The 23,888-nt window shown below is 38.1% G+C and overlaps 1 protein-coding gene across 2 annotated transcripts in view; it reads right to left on the bottom strand.

Annotated features, from left to right (window-relative positions):
- The window catches only part of GABRG3 (gamma-aminobutyric acid type A receptor subunit gamma3), a 328,777-nt gene that overhangs the window by 11,312 nt on the left and 293,577 nt on the right, over nucleotides 1-23,888 (bottom strand). For both annotated transcript variants that reach the window (XM_062628603.1, XM_062628604.1), the window contains exon 7: nucleotides 5,419-5,571. In XM_062628603.1, the coding sequence (XP_062484587.1) occupies nucleotides 5,419-5,571 (153 nt within the window). The remainder of the gene's footprint in view (nucleotides 1-5,418; nucleotides 5,572-23,888) is intronic.

Raw genomic sequence — 23,888 nt, 5'->3', positions numbered from 1 at the left:
TAATTAAAAGGCTAACAAAGATCTACAGTTTTTCTACTGACTGTTGTATTGACAATGTAATATTTTTTCTGGAGGTATAACTTTGTATTATTTAGGACAAGAAGTATTGTGCAGTTATCTGTAATGACAAACAGCTCCCAGAGTGACTATGGACAGGAAGGCAGAGAAGTTGAAATAAAATTACCATTAATCTCTGTGCTTAAGTATAGAAGTCCTCAACTTGAGTCCTATTATCTGTGCCTTAAGCCTGAATGTGAATGCCTGCCTGCATTGTGCTTGAGAATGTGATAAACCTAGAAGCTCTGGGTGAGAACTAAACAAAACTAGCTCAGTAAGTCATGTTGTAGATACCTCACCGATGAAGAATCTGTGAGGTTTGAGTGGCTCTGGACTAATTGTGGTTGATTTAAACAAAGTAGGTTCTATTAAATTTATAGAAATAACAATGGTGTAAGCTTTATTTTGGTTTTCAGCTATTAAGAGTGTCCATCCTCAGTCTCTTTGACAGCAAAACATATTTGCTACAAGAATATAAAATCTTGGGGAAAGGAAAGTTTAGCATTATCACAACCACTGTAGTTTCTGGGCTATAAATCATATTTTGAATTATGACAAGGGCATGAGATAAGATTGCTGAACACAAAGACAGAAACATCCAAGAAGCAAAGAGCAAAGAGAAAGAAGGTGTACCAGATGGTACAGTTTTGTATTCCTATACATTTACCAGCTGGAATATAGATACGCATTTCTGAATAAAATGCAGCACCCATTATTTCTGAAGAGAATATCTACATTCCATGCCTGTAGCTCATTTTCTCTCTGAAGCTAAGAGAATTTAGTTGTTCAGTGGTTTCAAATGCAATAAACCTTGCCAGATGAAATAGTTAAGTCTCTCACTTTGGGGAGGACTGTATGGCAAAGTGAGCTTTGTGTCTGTTACTGAAGTTCACAGTGCTCATGAACTGTCTATTTCAACAGAATTTTAATATCAGGTAAGCACAGCTTTGAAGTAACGTGGCTTCAAAATTTTCAGGTAGACAGGTGTTAAGTGGGAGCTTCCAAGTTTGTGTATAAATACCATTTTGTGACATTTGTGTTCTCTGAACAACTTCCATACCAAAGACGCTATTTGATAAGTACAAAAGGACTGTCTGAGAGATCAGCTGATGCAGGGATACATAATGCATGAAAACACTTTAAATCGCTGGCCTAAACTGTTATTCAAAATTAGTTTGAAAGCTGCTACCTGGACAACTGTATGCAAAATGAGGTAGCAGGAGCTTCAGTGTTAGAAACTGTTTGGTCACCGAGGCTTATTTTTGCCTATTTTCCTAACGGTATGTTTGTGGGACACTGGAGGAAAGGTCTACTGCTTTTACTCAAGCCATCATTTTGTTTAAAAACCTAATTTCTCCACCAGCTCTCGCATGTGTTTAGAGCACTTGCTTGGTTTTCTAGTGAATGAGCTTAAGATAGAATGGCAATGAAGCGATACTCATCTTTTATTAAACATGATCTGTATCTGATTTTACATCAACACATTGCTGGCCTTGATACCCACTTTTTATTTAAACTGCAGTTTGAAGTTGCCCTGTAGTAACTACCTAGTCCTATTACATATTATACCCATTTTGAAAAAGTAGGGAGAAACTGGGATGAAAGCTTCAGTTTAACTTAATTCCCTCCATCTTCAAGGAAAACAACTGATTATTATTTTCCAGATCATGACTTTTCTTCAGATACTTGCTGGCTGCTCTTGACTATGAGCATTGGGAAAATATACTTTTGATTACTACAGACAAGCAGAAACAGCAGTGAGCTTTTTTTTTTTTTCCTCTTTGAATGGAGGGCAGAATAAGCTGCAATTACAAAACACAGTTCTCATCCAATACTCAAATTCTATTTCCAGTTTCCCACTGACTCTTCAGGTGGCCTAGAATGAGTCACACTGCCACTCTAGGCACCAGCTCCTCAAAGGGCATGTTAAAAAGGGACTATGATGCCAAGTTTTTAAAGAGCACTTTGATAAGTCTGGACAGTGCTGCTGAAAGGATACTTATGGTCCCATTTTTTCCTTCACAGCCAAATACTGCGATTTTTGGGTTTTCTTCCAGCACAGAAATAGCTTATTACTTAGTGTTATTCAGAAAGGGGTGAAACCAGTCCTTCATGTAACTGTGAGTAGCTGCCAATAGCTTTGGAAGTTACTCATTAATTTCAGAGAATGAAATATTTCCCTGATGCTTGCCCTTTATATTAATGCAGCTACACTCGGAGCAGGTTGGGGTGCACTGAGCCTACAATTAATTTCAACTAATTAGCAGAACAATTTCAGTGGTTTGCCCTTGGCTGTATTACAATTTCATCATGTGCCACTATACAAATGTGGATGTGTGCTATTGCTCAGACAGATTTGTAAGCTGCATTATATAAGCAGACCTACAGTAAACTGGGAACATCTCGTAGCTGCAGCCCAAGAGTCAATAGTCAGTCTGGTAACAGTCAGCCCAAGAGCCATTGCCAGTTTGGGAGCAACACAAATCTGGGCACAAAAAGAGATGACCCATGTACATATTATTTATTAAAAAGTTATATTTTAGCCCAGTAATTTAATTCTTCATCAGAGTTTTAGAAGGTAGTCATGATAGCCATTCAATATAAACTTGGAACATTTCACCTTAATATTCATATTTCAAACACATGATCTCAGTATAAGAATACATTTTTTGTCTGAAGTTCCTGCTGGCTGAAGGGGCAAGGCAGGGAAAGTCATACTGCAGTGACTAGTGATCTAGCCTATTTCTGTGTCTAATTAATTGGAAAACAGAGCTGTGTGGTGTGGGGAACCACCCTCAGGGACAGGGTACAAACATTGCTTGTGAAAAATCAGTAATGCAAACTGTTAGATACCTTTTCTCCCTTTTCTGTTATGCATTAAGAAGGATAACACAAATGGATGCTGTGTGACTCTGCACAAACATAGGCTTCAGACTCTTATTTAAAAGATGAAGCATGGTCAGTCTTCCCTTATCTCCACTGAGACACTGAATTTAAGAAGAAAGGAGCTCATCAGGTTACACTAAATGCCTATTGCTCAATTTTCTGGCCAGGGAGGCAAGTCTACACAGCCAGGAACAGGCAGTTTTTCAGCTGCTCTGTCCTCACCTTTGTATAGCCTTTTGAGCTATCCTGGAGGTAGATGGAGATCACAGAATAACTCTGTCTTAGGGTCTGTCACGTTGCTGGGGCCACAGCGTAAAGGCACTTTGGCACTCGCGTAAAGGGAGTGAGGACTGAAAACTTCTTTATGGGAAAATAACCTTAGACAACTGGACCCACATGATGTCACATGACTTACAATGGTCAGAAGTGTTACGCTTGTTAAATTTACAAACTTCTGGAGAAAATCCAGCAGGTTCTGCTCTTGTGCTGACCTCACACAAAATGGGTTTTAAGCAAGAAATATCTATAAAGTGTGAACCAGTGCTGGCTGCTTGCAGTCATCTTATTACAGGCTCTCTGAGACTTTTATTTCTACAGCTTGAGGTCACTGAGCTGCTCTTGGTTTGGAAGGATGCCCTGTGTCACTCACTAAGACTTAAAGCTGATACAACCTTTCATTAAGAAGATGCCTAAGGATTGAGTAGGAATGGCTGGGATATAGCTTCATTGCTTAAATAAAGCTGTGCCTAGTGAGGAAGTTAAGCTTAGAGGATATTTTTGGTAATATATTTCTTCTATCATTCAGCTGAAAGTTACTAAACAATTGAAGCATTAGAAGTTTTGGGAGGAATAATGTTTGTTACCCAGGGCTTATTGCACCCTGAATAGATGACTGCATGATTTTTCCATGAGTGAAAAACTTAGAAAGGGGGGTGAGACTTCCAGACAAGTTCAAGACACTTAGCCACTAAAATCTCATTCAGAGTGAATGGAGTTTAGAGGGTTTTTTAGCATTTCATTTTTCTTTTCCCCTTCAGGGCCTTCAGGAACATTATGGTAGAAACCACAGCACCCTCAGAACGGGTGGTTGCTCAGATTTATTAGTGCAGGAGAGAGACAGAAACAGGACAAGTAATTTTGTACAACTGTATAAAGGCCGCGAAGGCTGTATTGTCAAAGCTTCCTCTTGAGATGAAGTAGAGCATCTCTACATGGTGTTTGAAAGACATCTAACAGAAATGGATTCACATATAAGTAACTACTATTTCTAGCAAACGCTTAGTTACTTGGATGAAAAAAGGATGGGGAATACTGATGGCTCTTGAACAGCTGTATACGGGAGTGGGAAATAGAGGTGTTTTGTACAGATGGCCTCTCTTATACTATAGTTGAATGAAGGGTTGTTGGCACACAGCAGCACTTGAGAACACTGTGCTTGCTGCAGGCTGCCTCTGAAGAGATATAGCCTGTTTACAGCCCTTGTCCTCCAGTCATTCCTTGCAGCAGTATCACCCTGTCAAACCTGGATACTCATTTGCTCCTACAAATGCTTTCTGTCTGATTTCAATCCAAAAAGTCAGGCAGGTCAGTTTTAATAATATATTCTTTAGAAATGAAATGATTTAGACAGTCTAGGTGGTTAACTGGAGATGGTAACAAACTCCTGCAGGAACAAGGAAAGAATAGCTGGGAATGCTAAACAGGCATACCTGTTTGATAAACATATCAAACCTTGACATAGTTTCCCCTTTTTCTTAGACTGGTAGATTTGTGACTGAGTTATTGCTGGCAGCCCTGGCAACCACAGTCTGGACTAAAATGTTAGTTTTCCTTCAGTTCTGCTGTACACCTATTATATAGTCCTATACCCTTGATGCTGTCAAAGCATACAGGTTTTCCTATTGGCATAAGAACAAAAGGTCAACATTTGTAAGTATATCCTAAAGCATAATTACAAAATACACACATTTGTCCTGACATATGAGCTGCTGGAAAACCTATACCAGCTTAAATCTCCAGAGTCTATGAAAAATTTCTATACACCTAGTGTGGAGCTTAACTTCAAGAGCACAAGCTAAAACACTTTGCTTGAGTTAATATTATTATATCCCACAGTTTTATGTATATATAAGACATAATGCCCTGTGGGGGGAGAGTTTCAGAAGGGAATGAAACCAGCAGTGCAATTAATTTATTCTTCAAAAATGTCACTAAAATATCATAGTGAGAACAAGGAGACAGACATTAATTCTAGAATATTATGCTAGTGTCATTCCAAAGGGTCAGAATAGTTTACTCTTAATTACTCTATTAAAGGCAGAAAACTAGAGGCTTCAGTGGTAAGTAGCTGTGGGTCTGCAAGATGCGGTAACAGTAATCCAAAGCATATAGCCAGTGGTGTCTTTGCTGATATTTTCAAATGATAGTGAAGGAACTACACAAAAAGAGCAGGAAAAGGAATTATTAACAACTTACCTAATGCTGTTCTTGCTGGTGTGGCATCTTTTTTAATCCAAAAGGATACCCAGGAAAGAACAACTGTTAATATACAGGGAATGTATGTTTGAATAGTGAAGTATCCCATTCTTCTACTTAAGTCGAAGTATATAGTCATGACTACATAATCACCTGCAATAATAGCACAGAAAATAAATATACATTTTGGTGAGATATGGAAATTTGCTCACTGACCTGCTAATTTTTTAAAATTCATAAAAACAATGCATAAAAAAATATTTCTTAATGTTTTAGAGAAATTTTTGCAGTAATGCTCACATAAAATAGAATTTAAATAAACTTTTCCATTCTAATTTCCTTTAGTTTTAGGTGCCTGTGGAAATGTTGATCTATTTGGACAAGCAGAGTCTCTCAGTAATCATATTTGATGAGCAAATTTTTGAAAGGCATCTTGAATTTCAAGACTTGATATTTATGGATGGCTCCATGGCAATCATTTACTGGATTCTGTACCCAAACTGCACAAAATCCATCCTTCTGTAGGCTACGTCTTCCCTGCCTCAGTTTCAGGTTTGAGTGATTTCTGTCATCTTTTGCTATATCAGAATCAGGCAGTAGCAGTCTTTACGGGAAGTGTAGAATGCACATGATTATGGCTTTACATAAGTCATATGTAGGCACAAGTGCCTTAATGCTGGTAAAACTGTATGCTTGAAAGAACTCATAATTACAAATCAAGAGTCTCTTTTTGTCAGCATTCCTCCATTTCAAAACAGTTGTCACTTTTCTTATCTAAAACCTTCAGAAGGTGAGTCTGGATATAAAGTTTATTATTCTACTGTAAAAAGAAAATTTAAAATTACTAATAATAGTAAAAATCATAAAATCAAGAACTCAGTGAGAAGGCTAGTTTATCTCACATTATATGACTTTCTTCCATAGTATCTCTTTTGCTAACCCTTGTGACTCCACAAGGGATAATAATCTGTCCCTCTCTCTCTACTCAGTAGAGGCTACTGACCTTATCACCCCCCTTTTTTTACTGACAGCCCCCTCAGCTTCATAGATGTTAACTATCCTCTTCTCTCAGACAGTCACAGTGATTAACAGTAATGAAACTGAACAGAGACCAATTTCTGTACTTTGCTTGAAGTATATTACTTTCATTTCAGATATGAAAAAGAATTTATATGCCCGAGAACTGATCTTAAGGTCCTTTCCAACCCTAACTATTCTATGATTCTATGATTCTAACTGTTACGGGGTTTTGTTTGATGATGTCAGACTTGACCTAATAAATTATATTGTTTCTTGTTACAAGCTTTGACTTTATAGAATATGATATTTGAAGAAGCCCTGTGCAATATGTCAGTAAGTCTGTCCTACCGCAGCAAACCATCATGAGACTGAAGAAATTATTAGCATAGAAAGATGAATCTCCCAAGGAACGTACATGCAACTCACCCAAGTAGAGGCATACTGGGTTTATTAGATGAGGCGAATTAAAGCTTAATCTTCTAATAACAGAGCGCATATGAACCAATGCATTTAATACAGTAGATATTTTGACTGTAGCTAAATATTACATAGAAAAGAAATTAATTCAGTAAGAATAACTTCCTCCATCCAAAGAATCACTGAAGGCCACTGTAAAATGAGTGAACTACCATAAGCTACAAACTAAAATGTAAATAAAAATCTGAGAGTGGGATGTGGAGAGAGAAACTTAGAACTGTGAATCAAAGGGAAAAGTTCCCATGTGTTAAGTATATTGGTTTGAGATAGATCTATTTGGAAGAGGTTGATAAGTCTGTGGGTGCTTCCATCATGCTTCTGTTAGATGAATGTGTACATTTTCACAAGTACTGTGCCAATGAAAAGCATGTGACCCCAAGATGCTGAACTGACATTTCAGAAACCTTGTATATTTGGCATTATGGAACAGAACGATTGGTTCTGCCGGCTTATTGTTAGACTGCATCAGCTCCCTAATCTGTTTTGCTGCACTAGAGAAAGTCTTACGCCACAGCAAATGAGATAATTTCATAGAAATAAGTGTAAGAAATCAGAGGCTGTGTAAACCAGTGCTTCTACTGACAGTAACCAACCCAACAACCATGGGAAACAAAGATGTGATAATGTTTCAAACATTGTTGGTCAAAGCAAAAAAGGAAAACAAAGAGTCAATGAAAACTGTGCCAAATATTTGCATTTCCCTTACTCAGTTATTGTATCTAAAAATGCATGTCTACAAATAAGTTACTTGAGAATAGTATAAAGCAAAGCAATCAGCAAACTTTTCACTGTGTACAATGATACATGATAAATATGACTCAAGTTCATAGACAGGTCACTGCTCCTCTAAGTAATATGATCATGATATCCAGCACAGCAAATGGGAGTGGGGCTAGATACTGGACAGTAAGATACTGGGAAAGTAAGGCAAGAATCCCTGCTTGCAAAGTCTTCAACTGGAATAAACCTGACAAAGTGATAGTGGGAGGAAATTATGGCACATTTCAACTGTTTTGCAGACAGGAACTGAGGCAGAGACTGAATGATGTAGAGAGTCCATCATCATATTTAGCCATGAACTGATTCAGTATCTTTTAGGCAGGATTAATTTCCCCTCATTTTAGACATCTAGAAGGTAGATTCTACAGATGACTTGCACTCCGTCATTAATGAAGAGAAATTGGTACTTTCAATATATGGCTTGTCTGATCTCTTTTAGAGATACGCTTTTGTCATGGTTTAAGCCCAGCTGGCAACACAGAACCAAGCAGCCGCTCTCTCACTCCCCAACCCCCTTCCTCCCCCACCTCCCAGAGGGATGGGGAGGAGAATCTAAAAAATGTAACTCCCAAGGGTTGAGATAAGAACAGTCCAGTAACTAAGGTATAACACAAATCACTGCTGCTACTACCAATAATAATAATGATAAGGGAAGTAACAAGGAAAGAGAATACAACCGCTCACCACCTGCCGACTGATACCCAGCCCAACCCCAGCAGTGATCTAGCCCTTCTGGGTAACTGCCCCCAGTTCTACATCCTGGGCATGACATGCTGTGGTATGGAATACCTCTGGCTAGTTTGGGTCAGGTGTCCTGTCTCTGCTTCCTCCCGGCTTCCCCTGCTCCCTGGCAGAGGATGAGACTCAGAAAGTCCTTGGTCAGAGTAAACATTACTGGGCAACAACTAAAAACATTGGTGTTATCAGCCTTTTTCTCAGGCTGAAAGTCAAAAACCCAGCACTGCACCAGCTACTAAGAAGGAGAAAAATGACTGCTACTGCTGAACTCAGGACAGCTTTAGAAAGAGGTGAATGCACCCATAACATTTCCATTTCTCTTTTGTGATTGAAAAAGGAGTATGTTTGAATCAGATGTGGACAAAGACATTGTAGACACTTGAAAATGATCCAAGGAGTCAATCACACCCCTTGATTTAATGGTGAAAGCTAAAAAGTGCTACTTCTGTAGGGTGTTAAGGTTATTTTACCTAAATATAATTATCTCCTTAGTCTTTTGAAGAGTATTTTAGTTATTTTCCTCCTTTGTTTCATGGCTAAACTTGATCCCTTCATCCTTGAGGACATGCACAACTCCTTTGCTTGCTCCTCTGTTCTCCTCCACCTATCTTCTCTTCCTTCCTTCCTTCCTTCCTCCCTCCCTCCTTCCTTCCCTCCCTCCCTCCATCCCTTTCTTTCCTTCTTCCTCCCTCCCATCCTCCCTCCCTTTCTTCCTCCCTCTCTCCCTTCCTTCCTCCCTCTCTCCCTCTCTCCCTTTCTCCCTTCCTCCCTTCCTCCCTTCCTCCCTCTGTTCCTCCCTCCCTCCCTCCTTCCCTCCCTCCCTCCCTCCTGTCTGTCCATCTCTCTCCTGCCATTTATAACATCAAAACTTTTCATCTTTTCTCCAGAACATCCTTCCATCAAGCTAAATAAGGGAACTGTGACTTAGTCAAGTTTTACAAGGAGCTGCAAATTCCCAAATTATCCAACAAAGACCCATAGATATCTTACAAGTGCCCAATGAATATGAAATCCTAGCACACTAAGTGGCTATATTAACTTAGCCACTAACCTATTTTATTGACTGAGACCCATACAAAAATTCTCACAGTGAAGAAGGCAGACCCAGTCATACATGCAGCAGCTGTGCATATGGACTTAAATACTGTACCCTGTTTGCTGTACTCTAACTCATGGAAATATGCTGATGGATAGTATAGAAAGAAGTTGGGAGAACAATTTGGTTCAGTGGAATTATTGATGCAAAGTGGAAGTAAAAGGAGAATTTGCTGGTTCTCCTATAGTACTCTAACCATGCTTAGAGGGGATGCAACTCAGAGACAATGAATGTTGATGACAATGCTTTGTGTGAGGGGGAAATTACCGCTGCTGAAATGCACAGCCCCAGCTGGAAGCATCAGTGTTGTGACTGCTCTCAGAGGCAAGCATGCTTCTGTACGACATGTGCTGAATGCATTTTTTAATAGCTATAATAAATTTTAATTTTCAACTGTATTACCACTCCATTTCTTCTATCCTCAGCCAAGTCAACTTCTGATTAGATTCCTGAATTGTCTCTTTGCATACAGAAGGGCCTACATATATGTGCTATTTTTCTCACTGCACTACTCCAAACTGCATTATTATTATTAATACTATCATTACTATTATTGTTGTCTAAATGAATCCGTTCAGAATTAATTATTCTATATAAATCTAAAATCACTTCTCTGCAGCTTAAAGGAAAGTAGGCATGGTACATACATTTCTGACTTTCTCTATAAACACAAAATAATTTGTACAAAGAAGCTCTCATCTAAAAGACCTGACCTACAATTTATTATTCTGTATGTCCTGCAGGCATGAGCAAGCCAAAGGAAAAAAAAAATCTCTCAAGAACTCTGCACAGTGCTTCCTTGCTCCTTTGCCAGCCTTCAGAGCTCTACCTGCCATCACTCCCACTGCTAGGAGAGGAGCTGAGGCTGATTGTGCAGCAAAGCCCTGCAGCACAGAAAGATGGGAAAACCTCCTTCCAAACAGCATATCACTAAATCAGTGTACTTGGTTTAAAAGTAATCACGCGGTGATTGACTAGTAAGGGAACACTGGAACAACTAATACCACTTTGAAACCCAGAGAGGAGTTCTATTTTTTAACAGCTTAAATAATTTCCCTGGAAGGCAGAATAACTTAACTGAACCAGCAGGCCATCAGTTCACTGAAATCAATTAAAATTACTCTGAGACAAAATAGTGCCCGACCAGTCTTCTATAATGAGAGCAAAAGATGCACCTTGAAATAGCAAATCTGGAGTAATAGGAATAGTGTAGCAATGCTTCCCATGAAACCATGATGACTGCTGTCTGTGACCCATAGGACTTACATTAGCTTATATTTCTGGTTTGAAAGTAGGACACTATTTAGAACAATAATTTTTAAAGGAATAACTGCTGTGGATTTAAATGAACAATAATAAACAATAGCCTATTTCCTTTGTTTTTGAAATGTAAGGGTATGGTTTACTGAATTGCCAGAATTTTGCCTACATTGGACTAAGAACAGTTCCCTTAAAGGTGAAATGTTTGAGCATAATGAAATCGGTTATTTTATTTAAAAAAAATATTTTAAAAATATAAATTTATATACTGTAAATAATTTATTTACTCAAACCATAGTATTCTATCTTATCACACATTTTCATTTATCCTCCCATTATACTCTGTGCTTAAAAATTGCTATAATCCAATTCATTTTAGGAAAAAGTTAAACAAAGAATAACTTTACAGATAGTAAAGTCATTCCTTGCAGTATGAAAGTAGAATGTAATACACAGAGCTTTCAGCATCTGGATTAAGTTTACATGCTGATTGTCCACCAGTGGAACTGCAGAATAATGAGAAGTGGCGTTGTGTTATGAGAGTTTGATTAGACAAAAAGTCCTAGTCATTAAAACAAGAACTCACACAGTGTGCAGTGACTATTTCTTGGTTGATCAGCGAGACCACAGAGCACACTGAGGTAAGTGTTTTGTTTTTGTTTCTTTGTGTTTTTTTTTTTTTTTGTTTTTTTTTTTTGTTTTTGTTTTTTTTTTTTTTTTTTTTTTATTTGGAAGGCAAGAGTAGACCCTATTTTATCCTGCCATTTACTCTTCATTTTTCCCCAACCTGTTTTTTGATATTTGCTTCCCAAAGATTTTTTTTTTATTTCCCGAATGAGGTTTCTCTGCTTTCTTAGGAAGCTGAAATTTTTCTACTAGTTTGACCACTGCCTATCACTTATTCAGGACAGTGACCTTGCATCATAAATACCTTAATTTACAATTCTACTCTGCTACCATGGTGGAACTGTAATATTTGAAAGCAATCAGCTCAAGCATGAGACTACTCCTGGTGTTGACAAATAAAACCATTGAAAAAAAAATCAAATTCAGTATTTATAGATATTTTTGCAAAACGTTCACCAGAGAGTGGGTTTTTTTTTTGGAAGTGACACATGTTATCATGGCAATACTGGTATCAAGTGAGGACATGCAAGTTTAAGGTTCAAGAGACAGTTTCAGGTGCCAGATTTTGAGCTCAGAGTCAGGCAGAAACAGAGACTATGGTGCAAAACCCAACCTTCCTAATTCAAAGTAGAAATTTTCTTCAAAATCAGTCAGAAGGGTCATGTAAACTAGGCCTTTTCACATCCCAGGCCAGCATCCCAATCCCTTAGGGACATGCCCAGTGGAAGTTCAAGCTATCTTCTTACTAGCATTACTCAAAATAAAACAGATGGATTAGGATTTCTTAATGTACACTATTACTAATGCTTCAGCAGCTGGTCCGTCTACAGAGCTGATATCGTCCCATCCTGACTTTCCTAGATCTCCACTGGTCTCCAGTGAGTCCAGATACAGAGAAGGTTTGAACTCTGGAAGATCCAAAACGTAAGCAAAATGGTAGGAGAAATAGCTGAATGCCCTCATAGGGGATTATGACTCCAAAAGGAGGTATTATTCATAGAATTATAGAATGGCTTGGGTTGCAAGGGACCTTAAAGATAATCGTGTTTCAGCCCCCTTGCTGTGGGCAGGACCACCTTCCACTAGAACACGTTGCTCCATCCAGAGACAAGGGTGAAAACAGGATTTTAAAGTTCTCTTGAAGAGAAATATAGAAGGAAAGAGAATCATGAAAATATCATTAAAAATGACTTAAACTTCTGCAGCATCTTTGTAAGCAATGAGGTAAAGCTGAGGACTTACTGCAGGCTTATTCTGACTCCTACAAAATGTGTCAATCGGCATGAATCAACAGTTTTCATTACCAGGATCAATTTTTGCTCCATAGTACTCTGGGACAAATGGTTCCAAGACATAAGGAAGAACAAAGTGATCAAGGTCATGATGGACTTGTCTGAGGCTTGTCTGAGAATTAAGTGTTCTTGGAGTGGTAACAGGCACTCATTACATACACTATTTCTGCATAAGATACGTTTAACCACACAAGAAATGCATACAGGTCTTCAGAGCTGTCATTTCTATATATATTGCCATAGCAGCTATGAGGTGCCCAGTCACAAGCAATGGTTTTATGCGACAGATATTGAACAGAGAATGAAAAAGGTTTCTGTGTCTCCGAGTTCATAATTGCCTTTGCCATTACCAGTATGTGCCTCTGTGTGTGTGTGTGTGTGTGTGTACATGTACAAGTACAGTGTAGCACAGATTTGGCTTTCAGCACTTACACTTGAAAAGCAAATTTTCCAGAAATGAATTCACACCATGAATGCCAAATCATTGCTTAAGTTTCTCATTATCACAGACAAATTTCTATAGCAGTATACAGTGAAAAAAAGAAATCTAATACCAACAGCATTGTTTTTGCTTGTAGAAATCATGTTCAATTATAAGTATATACATATTCATAAGCATACATAATAAAAAATCAAATATTGACAGATTAGAGTGAAAAGCAAAGACCAGATCCCAGGCTGTCTGATGGCAACAGATTTTTTAAAGTCAAGTAAGACCAAGGCTTCGCCTAGCTTATCAGAATGAAAAGACAATGTGTTTTGTTCTTCTGTATAATAATAATAAGAATATATTATTGAGGAACATATTTTAACTTGAGGCTATTCGGTTTTTTCATCACTATCACAAATTTGCATTTATTTTGTTTTTCTTCCTTAGGTAGTGAACTTTTATTTTCTTTGATGCAAATAGCATTTTCAAAAGATTTGTGTAAAACGACAGTTTTGTTAAATGAACTACTGCCCACTTTTAAAAGTTAATGACCATGTTTCCAGTACATAAAGTTATTTTATCTTCTGATTTTGGCATTTAGGATTGAATCTGGAAAGCCAATTAATTTGTTGAAAGACTGAATTTCTTTGTATTGATTTCCCCCCCCCTTAAGAATTATTTGCATACATAGGTCGCATGCTGGAACTTTTCACAAAGAACTGAAATTAAATAAATAAAAGATCCTTTTTTGAAACTTTTAAATTCATTGTGTCCCCTAGTAATTTGAAATCTACTAGTCAATATTTCTTGTGCTCTAACCAATTCATTATATTCCATACTGGCACTTTCAAAGGCAGTTACTTTTTCATTCAGTTGTAATCATTTCACTGTCTGTATCCCATAGCACCTGTTAATCATGTGAAGTGCTTTGAATGTACTCAGGAGATGGATCAACATCCATGAACACAACCGACCTCCTAAAATTAATAAATTAATTTTTAAAATGCAAGTTTTTTAAAGGAAAAAAAAAAAAATTGTAGCATGTCCAAGAATGTTTTGTTTATTTATATACTTACATGTTTATATACTTACACAAGCCGTCCTGCCAAGCACACCTATCTTTCCCCTCAGTCCTCCTATTGTATATAATGCACTCCTTTACCAAAAACTATATGAAGTTATAGTACCTAATTTATCTATGTGGTATTACAAGGATCAGAATTGTTCTCAGGATGTTCAGGTCTATTATTTTTAGGCATAATGACATTTTGGTTTTACAACATGAAGTGTCATTTTGTATGTTCTTTCAAATGGGGTACCAATGAAAAAAACACCATTTTAATTTGGCTGTCGTAAGGTACAAGTCATCTTGGAAAATCCTCCAAAAAATTCAGTTTCATCAAGTCACATAATAGCTATAAAAATGTATAATACCATACACAAGACTTCGATCTACCAGTCCAGATCAATTTCTGCCTTAACAGTAGAAAAGTTACCTACGCAAACTCTGCTTGCATTCATGCATCAATCTGAAAGACAATCAATATACAAACATGGTGTAGCATGCATGATCCATTACTCACTACTTCTAGGAAGTGCTGCTATTTTATCATATAGAGGGGATTTTTTGTGCTTGAAGAATAAAAGTGAACAACAGTAGATGAAGTAAAACCAATAATAAATTAACGCCGCTGCCTATGTCAATAAAAGTAGATCCAGGATCAAAGTGAAAATGTCATTTATGTAGGAAACTTCTTCTGAGAGGGTTTATTGATAAGGAGCACGGCAATGCTTGTCAAACACAGCATTCTTCACGCTTCATAGAGCACCAAATACTGCAGGAGGTCTGAGAATATACACTAATGGCTGCTGCATTCACTTTGCTCTTAGTAAGCACCAGATCATGCCTGGGAACCCCTAGGTTTATGTCATCCACCAATGCTGATCACTTCTCATTTATTACTAGGACTGGTTTTCTTATTAACAAGAGCTGTGGGAGGAGGCCCCTTTGTACTGAAGTTTGTTATTAAGTCCCACATGACTGGATTTGGTGAGTTTGCAATTCCTAACCCAGTTGAAATAGGTTTCAATTAACTATCAAAAAAAAAATCTCATTTCAACATTTTAAAGTAGAATTCTCTCATTAGCTTCCTCAGAATTTAATTTCACATACTTAAAAAGATAATAATAAAAATGCAACATATTGCTAGTACTGATATCTCTTTGTTCAATTAAAATGTTTGTAAGTTTGGCCTCAATATTGTGGCTGTACTGTAACAACTTTTATATAATCATGGAATGTTGTAACCTGTTTCTTCCTATCCATACTGACATTTATTCCACCTCAACCATCCCTAACGTCACTCCTGTGGCCCAATTTTCCTTATGCTCTTTTGAAAGCTTAAGTTAGTATCTTACTGTTGGAAGCCCATCCCTGTTGATTATATTGCATTCTGGAAGAAGCTATCATAGAATCATAGAATAGTGAGGTTGGAAAGGACCTTAAGATCATCTAGTTCCAACCCCCCTGCCATGGGCAGGGACACCTCACACTAAACCATGCTGCCCAAGGCCTCGTCCAACCTGGTCTTGAACACCGCCAGGGATGGAGCATTCACAACCTCCCTGGGCAACCCATTCCAGTGCCTCACCACCCTAACAGGAAAGAATTTCCTCCTTATATCCAATCTAAACTTCCCCTGTTTAAGTTTTAACCCGTTACCCCTTGTCCTATCACTACACTCCCTAATGAAGAGTCCCTCTCCAGCATCCCTATAGGCCCCCTTCAGATATTGGAAGGTTGCTATGAGGTTTCCATGCAGCCTTCTCTTCTCCAGCCTGAACAGCCCCAACTTTCTCAGCCTGTCTTCATACGGGAGGTGGCCCATGATCGTCTGGTCACATTTTCTGCATGGTATAAGATTTTTCTGAAGTGATCATTGCTGTAAACCCAAAAGTTATGAATAAAGTAAAACAACTTTTAGAAAGGCAACCTAACTTAACTTTCAAAATTCTATCAACAGAGTTGCAAAGTTGTCCTTTCAATGCTTAAGTATTTTCACTGTGAAAAACAGGTGAGTTTTTCTAGTCTGCAGTCATCTATCATCAGCTCAGACCTTGATTCTTAACATACCTTTGCTAGACTGAAGAACCAAGAACCGTTTTTAACCAGTTTTCTTTTTCTTATGCAGGTATTAAGTGATGGTAATCAACTACCCTTTATCCTTCAAGATAAACACGTCTCTTAACACAAGGAATTATTTTCAGTCTCTGATAAATCTTACAGCTTTTTTGTTCGCTCCACAACTTCTCAAAATAACTCTCAACATGCAACCATCAGAATTAGGTCTTATTTCAGTAGGAACTGTATAATCATAACATACAGAGATAATATTATATTGGGTTTGTGTGGCAAGGTTTTAGTAGCAGGGAGGCTATAGAGTTGGCTTCTGTGAGAAGCTGCTGGAAGGTTACCCTATGTCTGATGCAGCCAATGCCAGCCAGTTCCAAGATGGGCCCACCGCTGGCCAAGGCCAAGCTCATCAGTGACTGGGGTGGTGCCTCAAGGGTAACATGTTTAGGAAGGGGTAAAAGTACTGCTCAGGAGCAACTGCAACCAGAGACAGGAGTGAAAACATGAGAGAAACAGCCTTTCAGACACCCAGGTCAGTGCAAACAGAGGGCAGAAAGTGCTCCAGGCACTGGATCAGAGATTCTGCTGCAGCCCATCTGAGTCAGGCTGTCCCTCTTCAGCCCAGGTGAGTCTGCGATGGAATCAATGTTCACCTGCAGCCTGTGGAGAACCCCACACCAGATCAGGGGGGATGCCCAAAGAAGGCTGTGACCCTGTGGGAAGCCCACCCTGGAGCAGGCTCCTGGCAGGACCCGTGGCCCATGGAGAAAGGAGCTCATGTTGGAGCAGGTTTACTGCAGTGCTTGTGACCCCACTGGAACCCACACTGGAGCAGTCTGTTCCTGAAGGACTGCACCCCATAGAAGGGACCCACGTTGGAGCAGTTCATAAAGAACTGCAGCCTGTGAGAAGACCTCACATTGCAGAAGTTCATGGAGGGCTGTCTCCCATCAGAGGCACTGGAGCAGAGGAAAAGTACTGCTCCTTCCTAAGGAGGAAGGAGCATCAGAGACAATGTGCGATGAACCACAGCCTCCGCTCCCCGTGACCCTTTTGCTGCTGGGGGGAAGGGAGTAGAGAATTAGTAAGTAAAGTTGAGCCCAGAGAAAAGGAGGGTGGAGGGGAAGGTGTTCTGAGATTCGTTTTTATTTCTCATTATCCTACTCTGATTTTATTGCTAACAAATTAAATTCATTTCCCTAAGTCGGTCTGTTTTGCCTATGACAGTAACTGGTGAGTGTTCTCTCCCTGTCCTACAAATGATATTTGTTATATTTTCTCTCCCATGTCCAGCTGAGGAGGGGAGTGATAGAGCAGCTTTGGGTTGGCACCTGATGTCTAGCTAAGGTCAACCCACCAAAAATCTAAAAGCTCTTTTTCTATAGAGTGATCTTTCTCTGAATACATATTCAAAATCTGTGCTTGGTATTTTGGCCACACCTTCAAACAAGGAGTGTATTTTAAAACAATATAATTATTGACAAGAAAAATCCCACAGGCTTTAGACCTGCAGCACCTAGACTGGCAATTCTCCAGTTCCGGGAAAGCAAAACCCACAGGCTTCAATCCTAAATACTTGCTTCAATCCTGAAGTATGAAAATGACTACTGGCATTTGAATCCAGGCTACAAAGCTATTTGAACTATTTTCTACCCTGACTTGTATCTGTTATGGACCACTCCCTCAGCTTTTGTGTCATCTATAAATTTAATGAATATTATTATGATTGCTTTTCCATCATTAACAAAAAGTATTAAATGGTGTCAAGTCAGAAGACATAGCATCTCAACAGAAGATCCTGATGAATAGTGTTTTTTTTCTAGCTATGTTGTGAATCATACCATGTAGTCAAAATTTAATAATTTGATGTGTGCCACAATGATTTTCTTATCACTGTAGGTTCTTAATCAAAATGTCATACTGCATCATGTGAGATGTCTTACAAGTGTACATTACATCACCAGAAATGTATAAGCTTGGAAGATGATATTGAGTTAGTTTGGCAGGACCTAGTTTCTATGAATGAATGTTTATTGGTATTAGTTTAATTATCCTCTACCTTTGTGTTAATCTGTTCCAGGATCAGCTGTTCCATGGCTTTGCTTGAGACCGATGCCAAGATGAAAAGCCTGTAATTAATTTGGTCATTTCATTTATTTGTTTATAAACTTTTTAAAACAGGGGGGAGGAAAAAAAAAAACTAATTAAAAAAAAAAAAAGCGCTGTGTTTTTTTTCCCCCTCAAGCCTTCCTTGAGGACTTGTTGCAAAGTGATCCCTGGTCAGCTCTTTACCCTACTGTTATCAAGTTATCAAAGGATATGTTAAGAAGGAATTAATGAAGAGGTTGTTTTGGGGAAGTCACTGAAAACAGAGAACAGAATGCAGTAAAATAGAGTGTAATGGAGTGGAATAGAACAATGTTTCAGTTAGAAGGGACCTACAACAATCATCTAGTCCAGCTGCCAAGCTAGACAAAATCAAAATCCTCAGAACCTCCCCATAAGACATTCTTTCCAGCCCTTTCGCCAGCTTTGTTGTCTTCCTCTGGACACATTCAAGTACCTTCATTTCCTTGTTAGATTGATTTCTCTATTTTCCACACATACAAACAGTAAGTCATTACTTGCACTCAAAAAATCTGTCAAAAGTAGTTCTATCTTTTACAGTCTAACTTTCTATCTCATACCAAATTCCTGCATGCTGGAGGCAATGCTTTTTTAATTAAGAAATTGTAAGAGGTAAGGTTGAGAAATTACAAAGAATACTCTTAGCATTTGCAGAAGGAGTTTTCTTGCAGATTACAACTATCTGACACAAGTATTTCTCACTTCACATTATAGGTAGATTTTTCTTTCTTTTTCGACAGTTATTTAGTAATTTGCAGCAGAGGCAAGCTTGCATTCTTTCCACTGTTTTATCTGATAGAATAAAGAAAAATATTGATCTGTATGATTTACTTATTTACTTGAAGATATTCGATAACTGGAAAAGGGTAATGCCACTTCTGATTGTTATTTTAGCTGCTTTGCCTACTCAAGCATTTCTAACTAGATTATTATCAGTTTTTCTCACATCACTTTCTCTCAATTACTGTTTTGTCTTTGCAAATTTCATTGATATCACTTTCTCAAATATATATTCAGAAACAAGCCGTAACTGTTGCCTTTTTTAATTTCCCAAGCTTGTAGGAAGGGATATGAAACAAGGAATACAAAGGAAATATCTTCATATCTACTGCCTTTATTGCAATGTGCTGTTAGTAAATTAATTTTGTGCTGAACAAATGCTCCCTTTTTTCCTGCTTTTACTAGCCCTTTTTCTTTCATGTACTGCCCTGCTGAACTATCTGGTGAGTCTGTTCAGTACTTCCTAGCTCTGTAGTGGCGAACGAAAAACCCAGCCTAAGTCTCACCTAAATCCAACTATTTCTCATTTGCTCATTTCCATTTATGAACAATATTTTCCGTCTCTGAACTCCATGCTCAAACTTTCACTTGTTTTTATTATCATTATTTTCTTGTTTTATGTCAACTGACAATAAACTTGCCTCTAACCTGTCAATATCATTAGCTGAAAATTGTTAAAGACATAAAATCAGAGATTCAACCTAAGCCTCTTGATACTGCTCTCCTAGCTGTCTCTGGGGGCATTCCTTTTGCTTATTGATGAATTCTCTTTATCTGATATTCTGCAGTGTGAAATATTTAAATTGCAGGACAATAACATGCACTGAGTTTTTAAGAGGGTCCTGTTAAATTCCATGCTGACAAAAACCCCACCAATGCTATCCTTGTGGCAAACAAACAAACAGAGCTGTTTTTCCCTGAGTAGCTTTCATTAACAAATTTTAATAACCCTGCTGATTCCTGGGCAAGAGCCCACATGTCTTTCTACATCTTCCCTGCCTGAAGGTCACTGAACGATTCACTAAGGATTCATTCACAATTCATAGTTAATTATAGAATGGAACAACTGTACGGCAGGAAGATATCAACATCCACTGATGCCAGAAGTTAATTAGTTTTTGGCAAACAGAAAAATGGTTCTGTGTAATGAAGCCAGACCAAACTATGGATTCATTTTTCAACTATGCTAACTTTTTGAAGAGCATATGGAAATTTCTTTGATTATTACTTTGTAGGTTCTAGTTTTCCTCAACTACAAATACCCAGTCAATTACCTAAAACTATACGAGTTTGGGGGGGAGTGGCCTGCTGTACTTCAATGCATGAATCACCATTAATCACCTCTTCACATGGGCCTGTGTGAAGAGGACTCTATGTCAGATATGTGCAAATTAAACGGGAACATGAGATGAATTCTAACCAACTGTAACACTGGAAAGTCTTTGAAAATGCAGCAACTTCAATTGTTTGTAAGAGGAGAATAATTTGGGAATAGCTAAATATGGGAGAATCTTTTTTTTTTAACTACTTAATGACTGTGCTGCTGCCGTGGCTGAAGCTCCAGTCTGCACATAGAAGCAAAGAAGATATAATGTGATTTAAAGTTATTTTTACCCAAATGCCTTTAAAACATTAATGCATTTTCATGTATTTTGATTGAAGGGGCCAACTCTGGTTCATTTATGTGAAAGGACTCAATTAAAAACGCGAAAAGCTACACTGGTGGAACAAAATAACTCCTGAAAGGCTGTAGTTCATAGTTCTTGCATACCTCCAGTTTCATACCTTACCTTCAGCATGAGCAGCCTTTGTTGCTGGGCCTCATTAAACAACTGGGCTTTCATTAAACAACTAGGTGTGAATCTAGCCTGGTCGACTTCTGCTGGCTATTGAGTAAATATTAGTGGCAGCACTTTCAAAAGCACTTCACTCTGATGGAAATCAATGAGGTCCATGTTTCTCAGTCACTCATGCCACAGATATACAAGGTAATTGGGTGAACATGTGGAAGGCTTTAAGCACAGCATACTCTGGCACCATGCAGCTATATCAATACCTTCCCAATACTGACGGATTTCTAGTCTTAGTGGGGTCACTTTGGGACCACTGTTAGTGGGCATCCACACAGAATGCAAGTCCCTCATGACTCTATGCACTCCACAGGTTGACTAACAAGCACTTTTGAGAGTTTTCTCCTGTGTACATTAGTTTTAGGTTTGCAAACAGCATTTGTCAGTACTGGCCATCTATTGAAAACAGTACGGGACCTACATTCTCTGTTTCACTCAAATTATGTCTTCTGAAGAAGAAAGTGTAGGAATGTTTCAATTTCTGAAGGCCTTAGGACTGCAAAAATGAAGTGCATAATGAGGTACCCACAGGGCAGCCAAAAAACTTCACGGGCAATCTTAATTTAGGCCTCTGGGTTGTTTGTGTTTGTTGTGGGGTTTTGGGGGGGTTGGGTTATTTTTTTGGTGGTTTGGGTTTTTTGTTTTCTTTTGTTTTGTTTTTTGATTGGTTAGTTGGGTTTTTTCCCAGCCAGCAGTCTCTTTGCCCTGTGCTTTGCTTCCACAGATGAATCTGAATGCAACATGGGGAGAAAAATACCACATGCACAAAATGGTAACAAGCTAGAAGTAACTAGCTGAGGAGATTCAGCCCTGTGGAAAGGAAACTCAGGAAATTCATTAACAGTTAGGGTCTAATTTAAATAGTATGCATGTCTGCAACGTGACCAGATACAGAACAGCCATTATGTAGCACATTTGAGCCCTAATTTGCTTTAGATCTACCTAAGCAACAATCTACTTTGGAAAAGAAGCATAAACAAGATTTTCATATTTCTCCCCAATGACATTACTGATTTTAGAAACCACCTGATGGACTGGAGAATGAAGTATCTTATTTACACAGGTTGGTCACAGGGCAGCAAGATGATTAATATTCATGACGTCTAGCAGACAACAAACTGTAGGGAAAAGTAGGTTTGAGGTAGAAGACTAGATTTAAATTTCAGTCCATTAAGAGTGCAGTAAACAAGTGCTATGGCTGGAGCTGCGTTGACAGCACCAGCTTACTGAATGCTATCTTTTGGCAGTTCAGTGATTCACAACATATACAATATTTATGAAGGGCAGAGGTTAGCACTGCGTAAATAGGGCCCTGGGAGTTTCTGTCAACAAGGAGTAAAGTTTGCTGTGTCCATTTGTTCCCTTAAAATATTAAAAAATAGAGAAGGACCAAAGCATCCTGCCTATACCTTTTTTCTCTTTTTTTCTGTTACTGCTCTTTACAAAGTGATGACCCTATTCCTGCATGCTGATTATACCTTATAAAATGAGAAGCGCCTTCTGAAACTGAATTATCACTGACAAATTTCTGTTGCATTTATTGATGAGCCTTACTATGACACAATGATCTACATGAGACTTAATAGCGTAGACAAACATCTTGAGTATTTGCATAGCAAGATTTGTTTTCCCTTAATGTGTTCTTTCTTTGACTATATAATTTGAGCCTTGACTGCAGGTAATTTTATTCTACATCTAGACCTCTGCTGGGCATTACCTCAAATTTGTAGTAGGCTGTGCAGTAGGTTTGCATTAGGAATAATGGGAATAAACACACTTGTGCCCAGCTTGGGTAAAAGGCTATTGTGCTAAGCCCCTATAAGGTTTAGCCCCTGGAATTAGGTTTCTATGGCACTGCCAATCGGCTATGGCAAACTTCGGATATTTGTACATAAATAATATGTTAATGAAATGCTAATGGCAGGTATAAGCTCCTTATACTGTCAGAAAATGAATAGGAGAGACTGCTAAAATTGAAAAGCTTAGAAGGGCCCAAACAATCACTTTTGATGCAAGTAGTTTGCTTTTCCATTAATATTTGAAAGTATTTTTAGGACAAGGATAGCAATATTGATAAATACCAGATTGAAAATGACAGATCACCTATGAGCACTGCCCAGTGTTTTCATGTTTTTTATGTATAGCTGCATTTGCTCAGCATTTTCCAGAGATTTTGGGGCACGCATGGGCCATCTGTGAACATTTATTCAGAACTGAATTTTGGCAAACAATAAGGCAGCCTTGGAGCTCTTTACTTTCACAACTTTAAGAAAGATTACTCAAAAAAAAGTTGTTTATGTTTAAAATGGTTTATTTCAGCTGGAGCTACCTATTCTCAAGCTGTGTTCAATTCTGTTTTATTATTTCCTTATTATGATTCTTCTTCTACTTTAAACAAAGAAATATATGCAGTTTTCCTCCATCTTAACCTGTCACATGTTTTTTTTCCCCTGTAGAATACAGCCTCTTAGTCTAAGATTTACTTTGGAAATTATCACTTTAACAGTTTTCTATACATTTAATTTTCATGTCAAAAAAATGCAATTTCTTCTTTAAATAACCATTAAACAAGGCTTTTTGATGAAGCCAATGGGACCAATGAATAATGTTATAACCTAAATCTCAGCCAGAGTGACTTGTAGTCTTACAAGGTAACGTACAAGTATCCATCAGAAATGGCAAACAGAATTGGTTCCCATGAGCACTTAGAAATATCTTCCTATTTTTGTAATAACTTTTACAATACTATCCATGAATTATTAATTTTAAATGGCTTAATCAAGGCCTGGATGATTTAATGTAGTAGAAAGTATTATAAAAACATTTCTGATGCTGCTCCTTAGGTGTGAAAATACATAAA

The sequence above is a fragment of the Pezoporus occidentalis genome, unplaced genomic scaffold (assembly GCF_034315485.1).
Source record: "Pezoporus occidentalis ecotype Australia unplaced genomic scaffold, CSIRO_AGI_Poc_V1 ctg32, whole genome shotgun sequence".
Taxonomy (NCBI): domain Eukaryota; kingdom Metazoa; phylum Chordata; class Aves; order Psittaciformes; family Psittacidae; genus Pezoporus; species Pezoporus occidentalis.
Note: the sequence above shows the minus strand (reverse complement) of the source record. Positions and strands in the feature narration are given on the sequence as shown.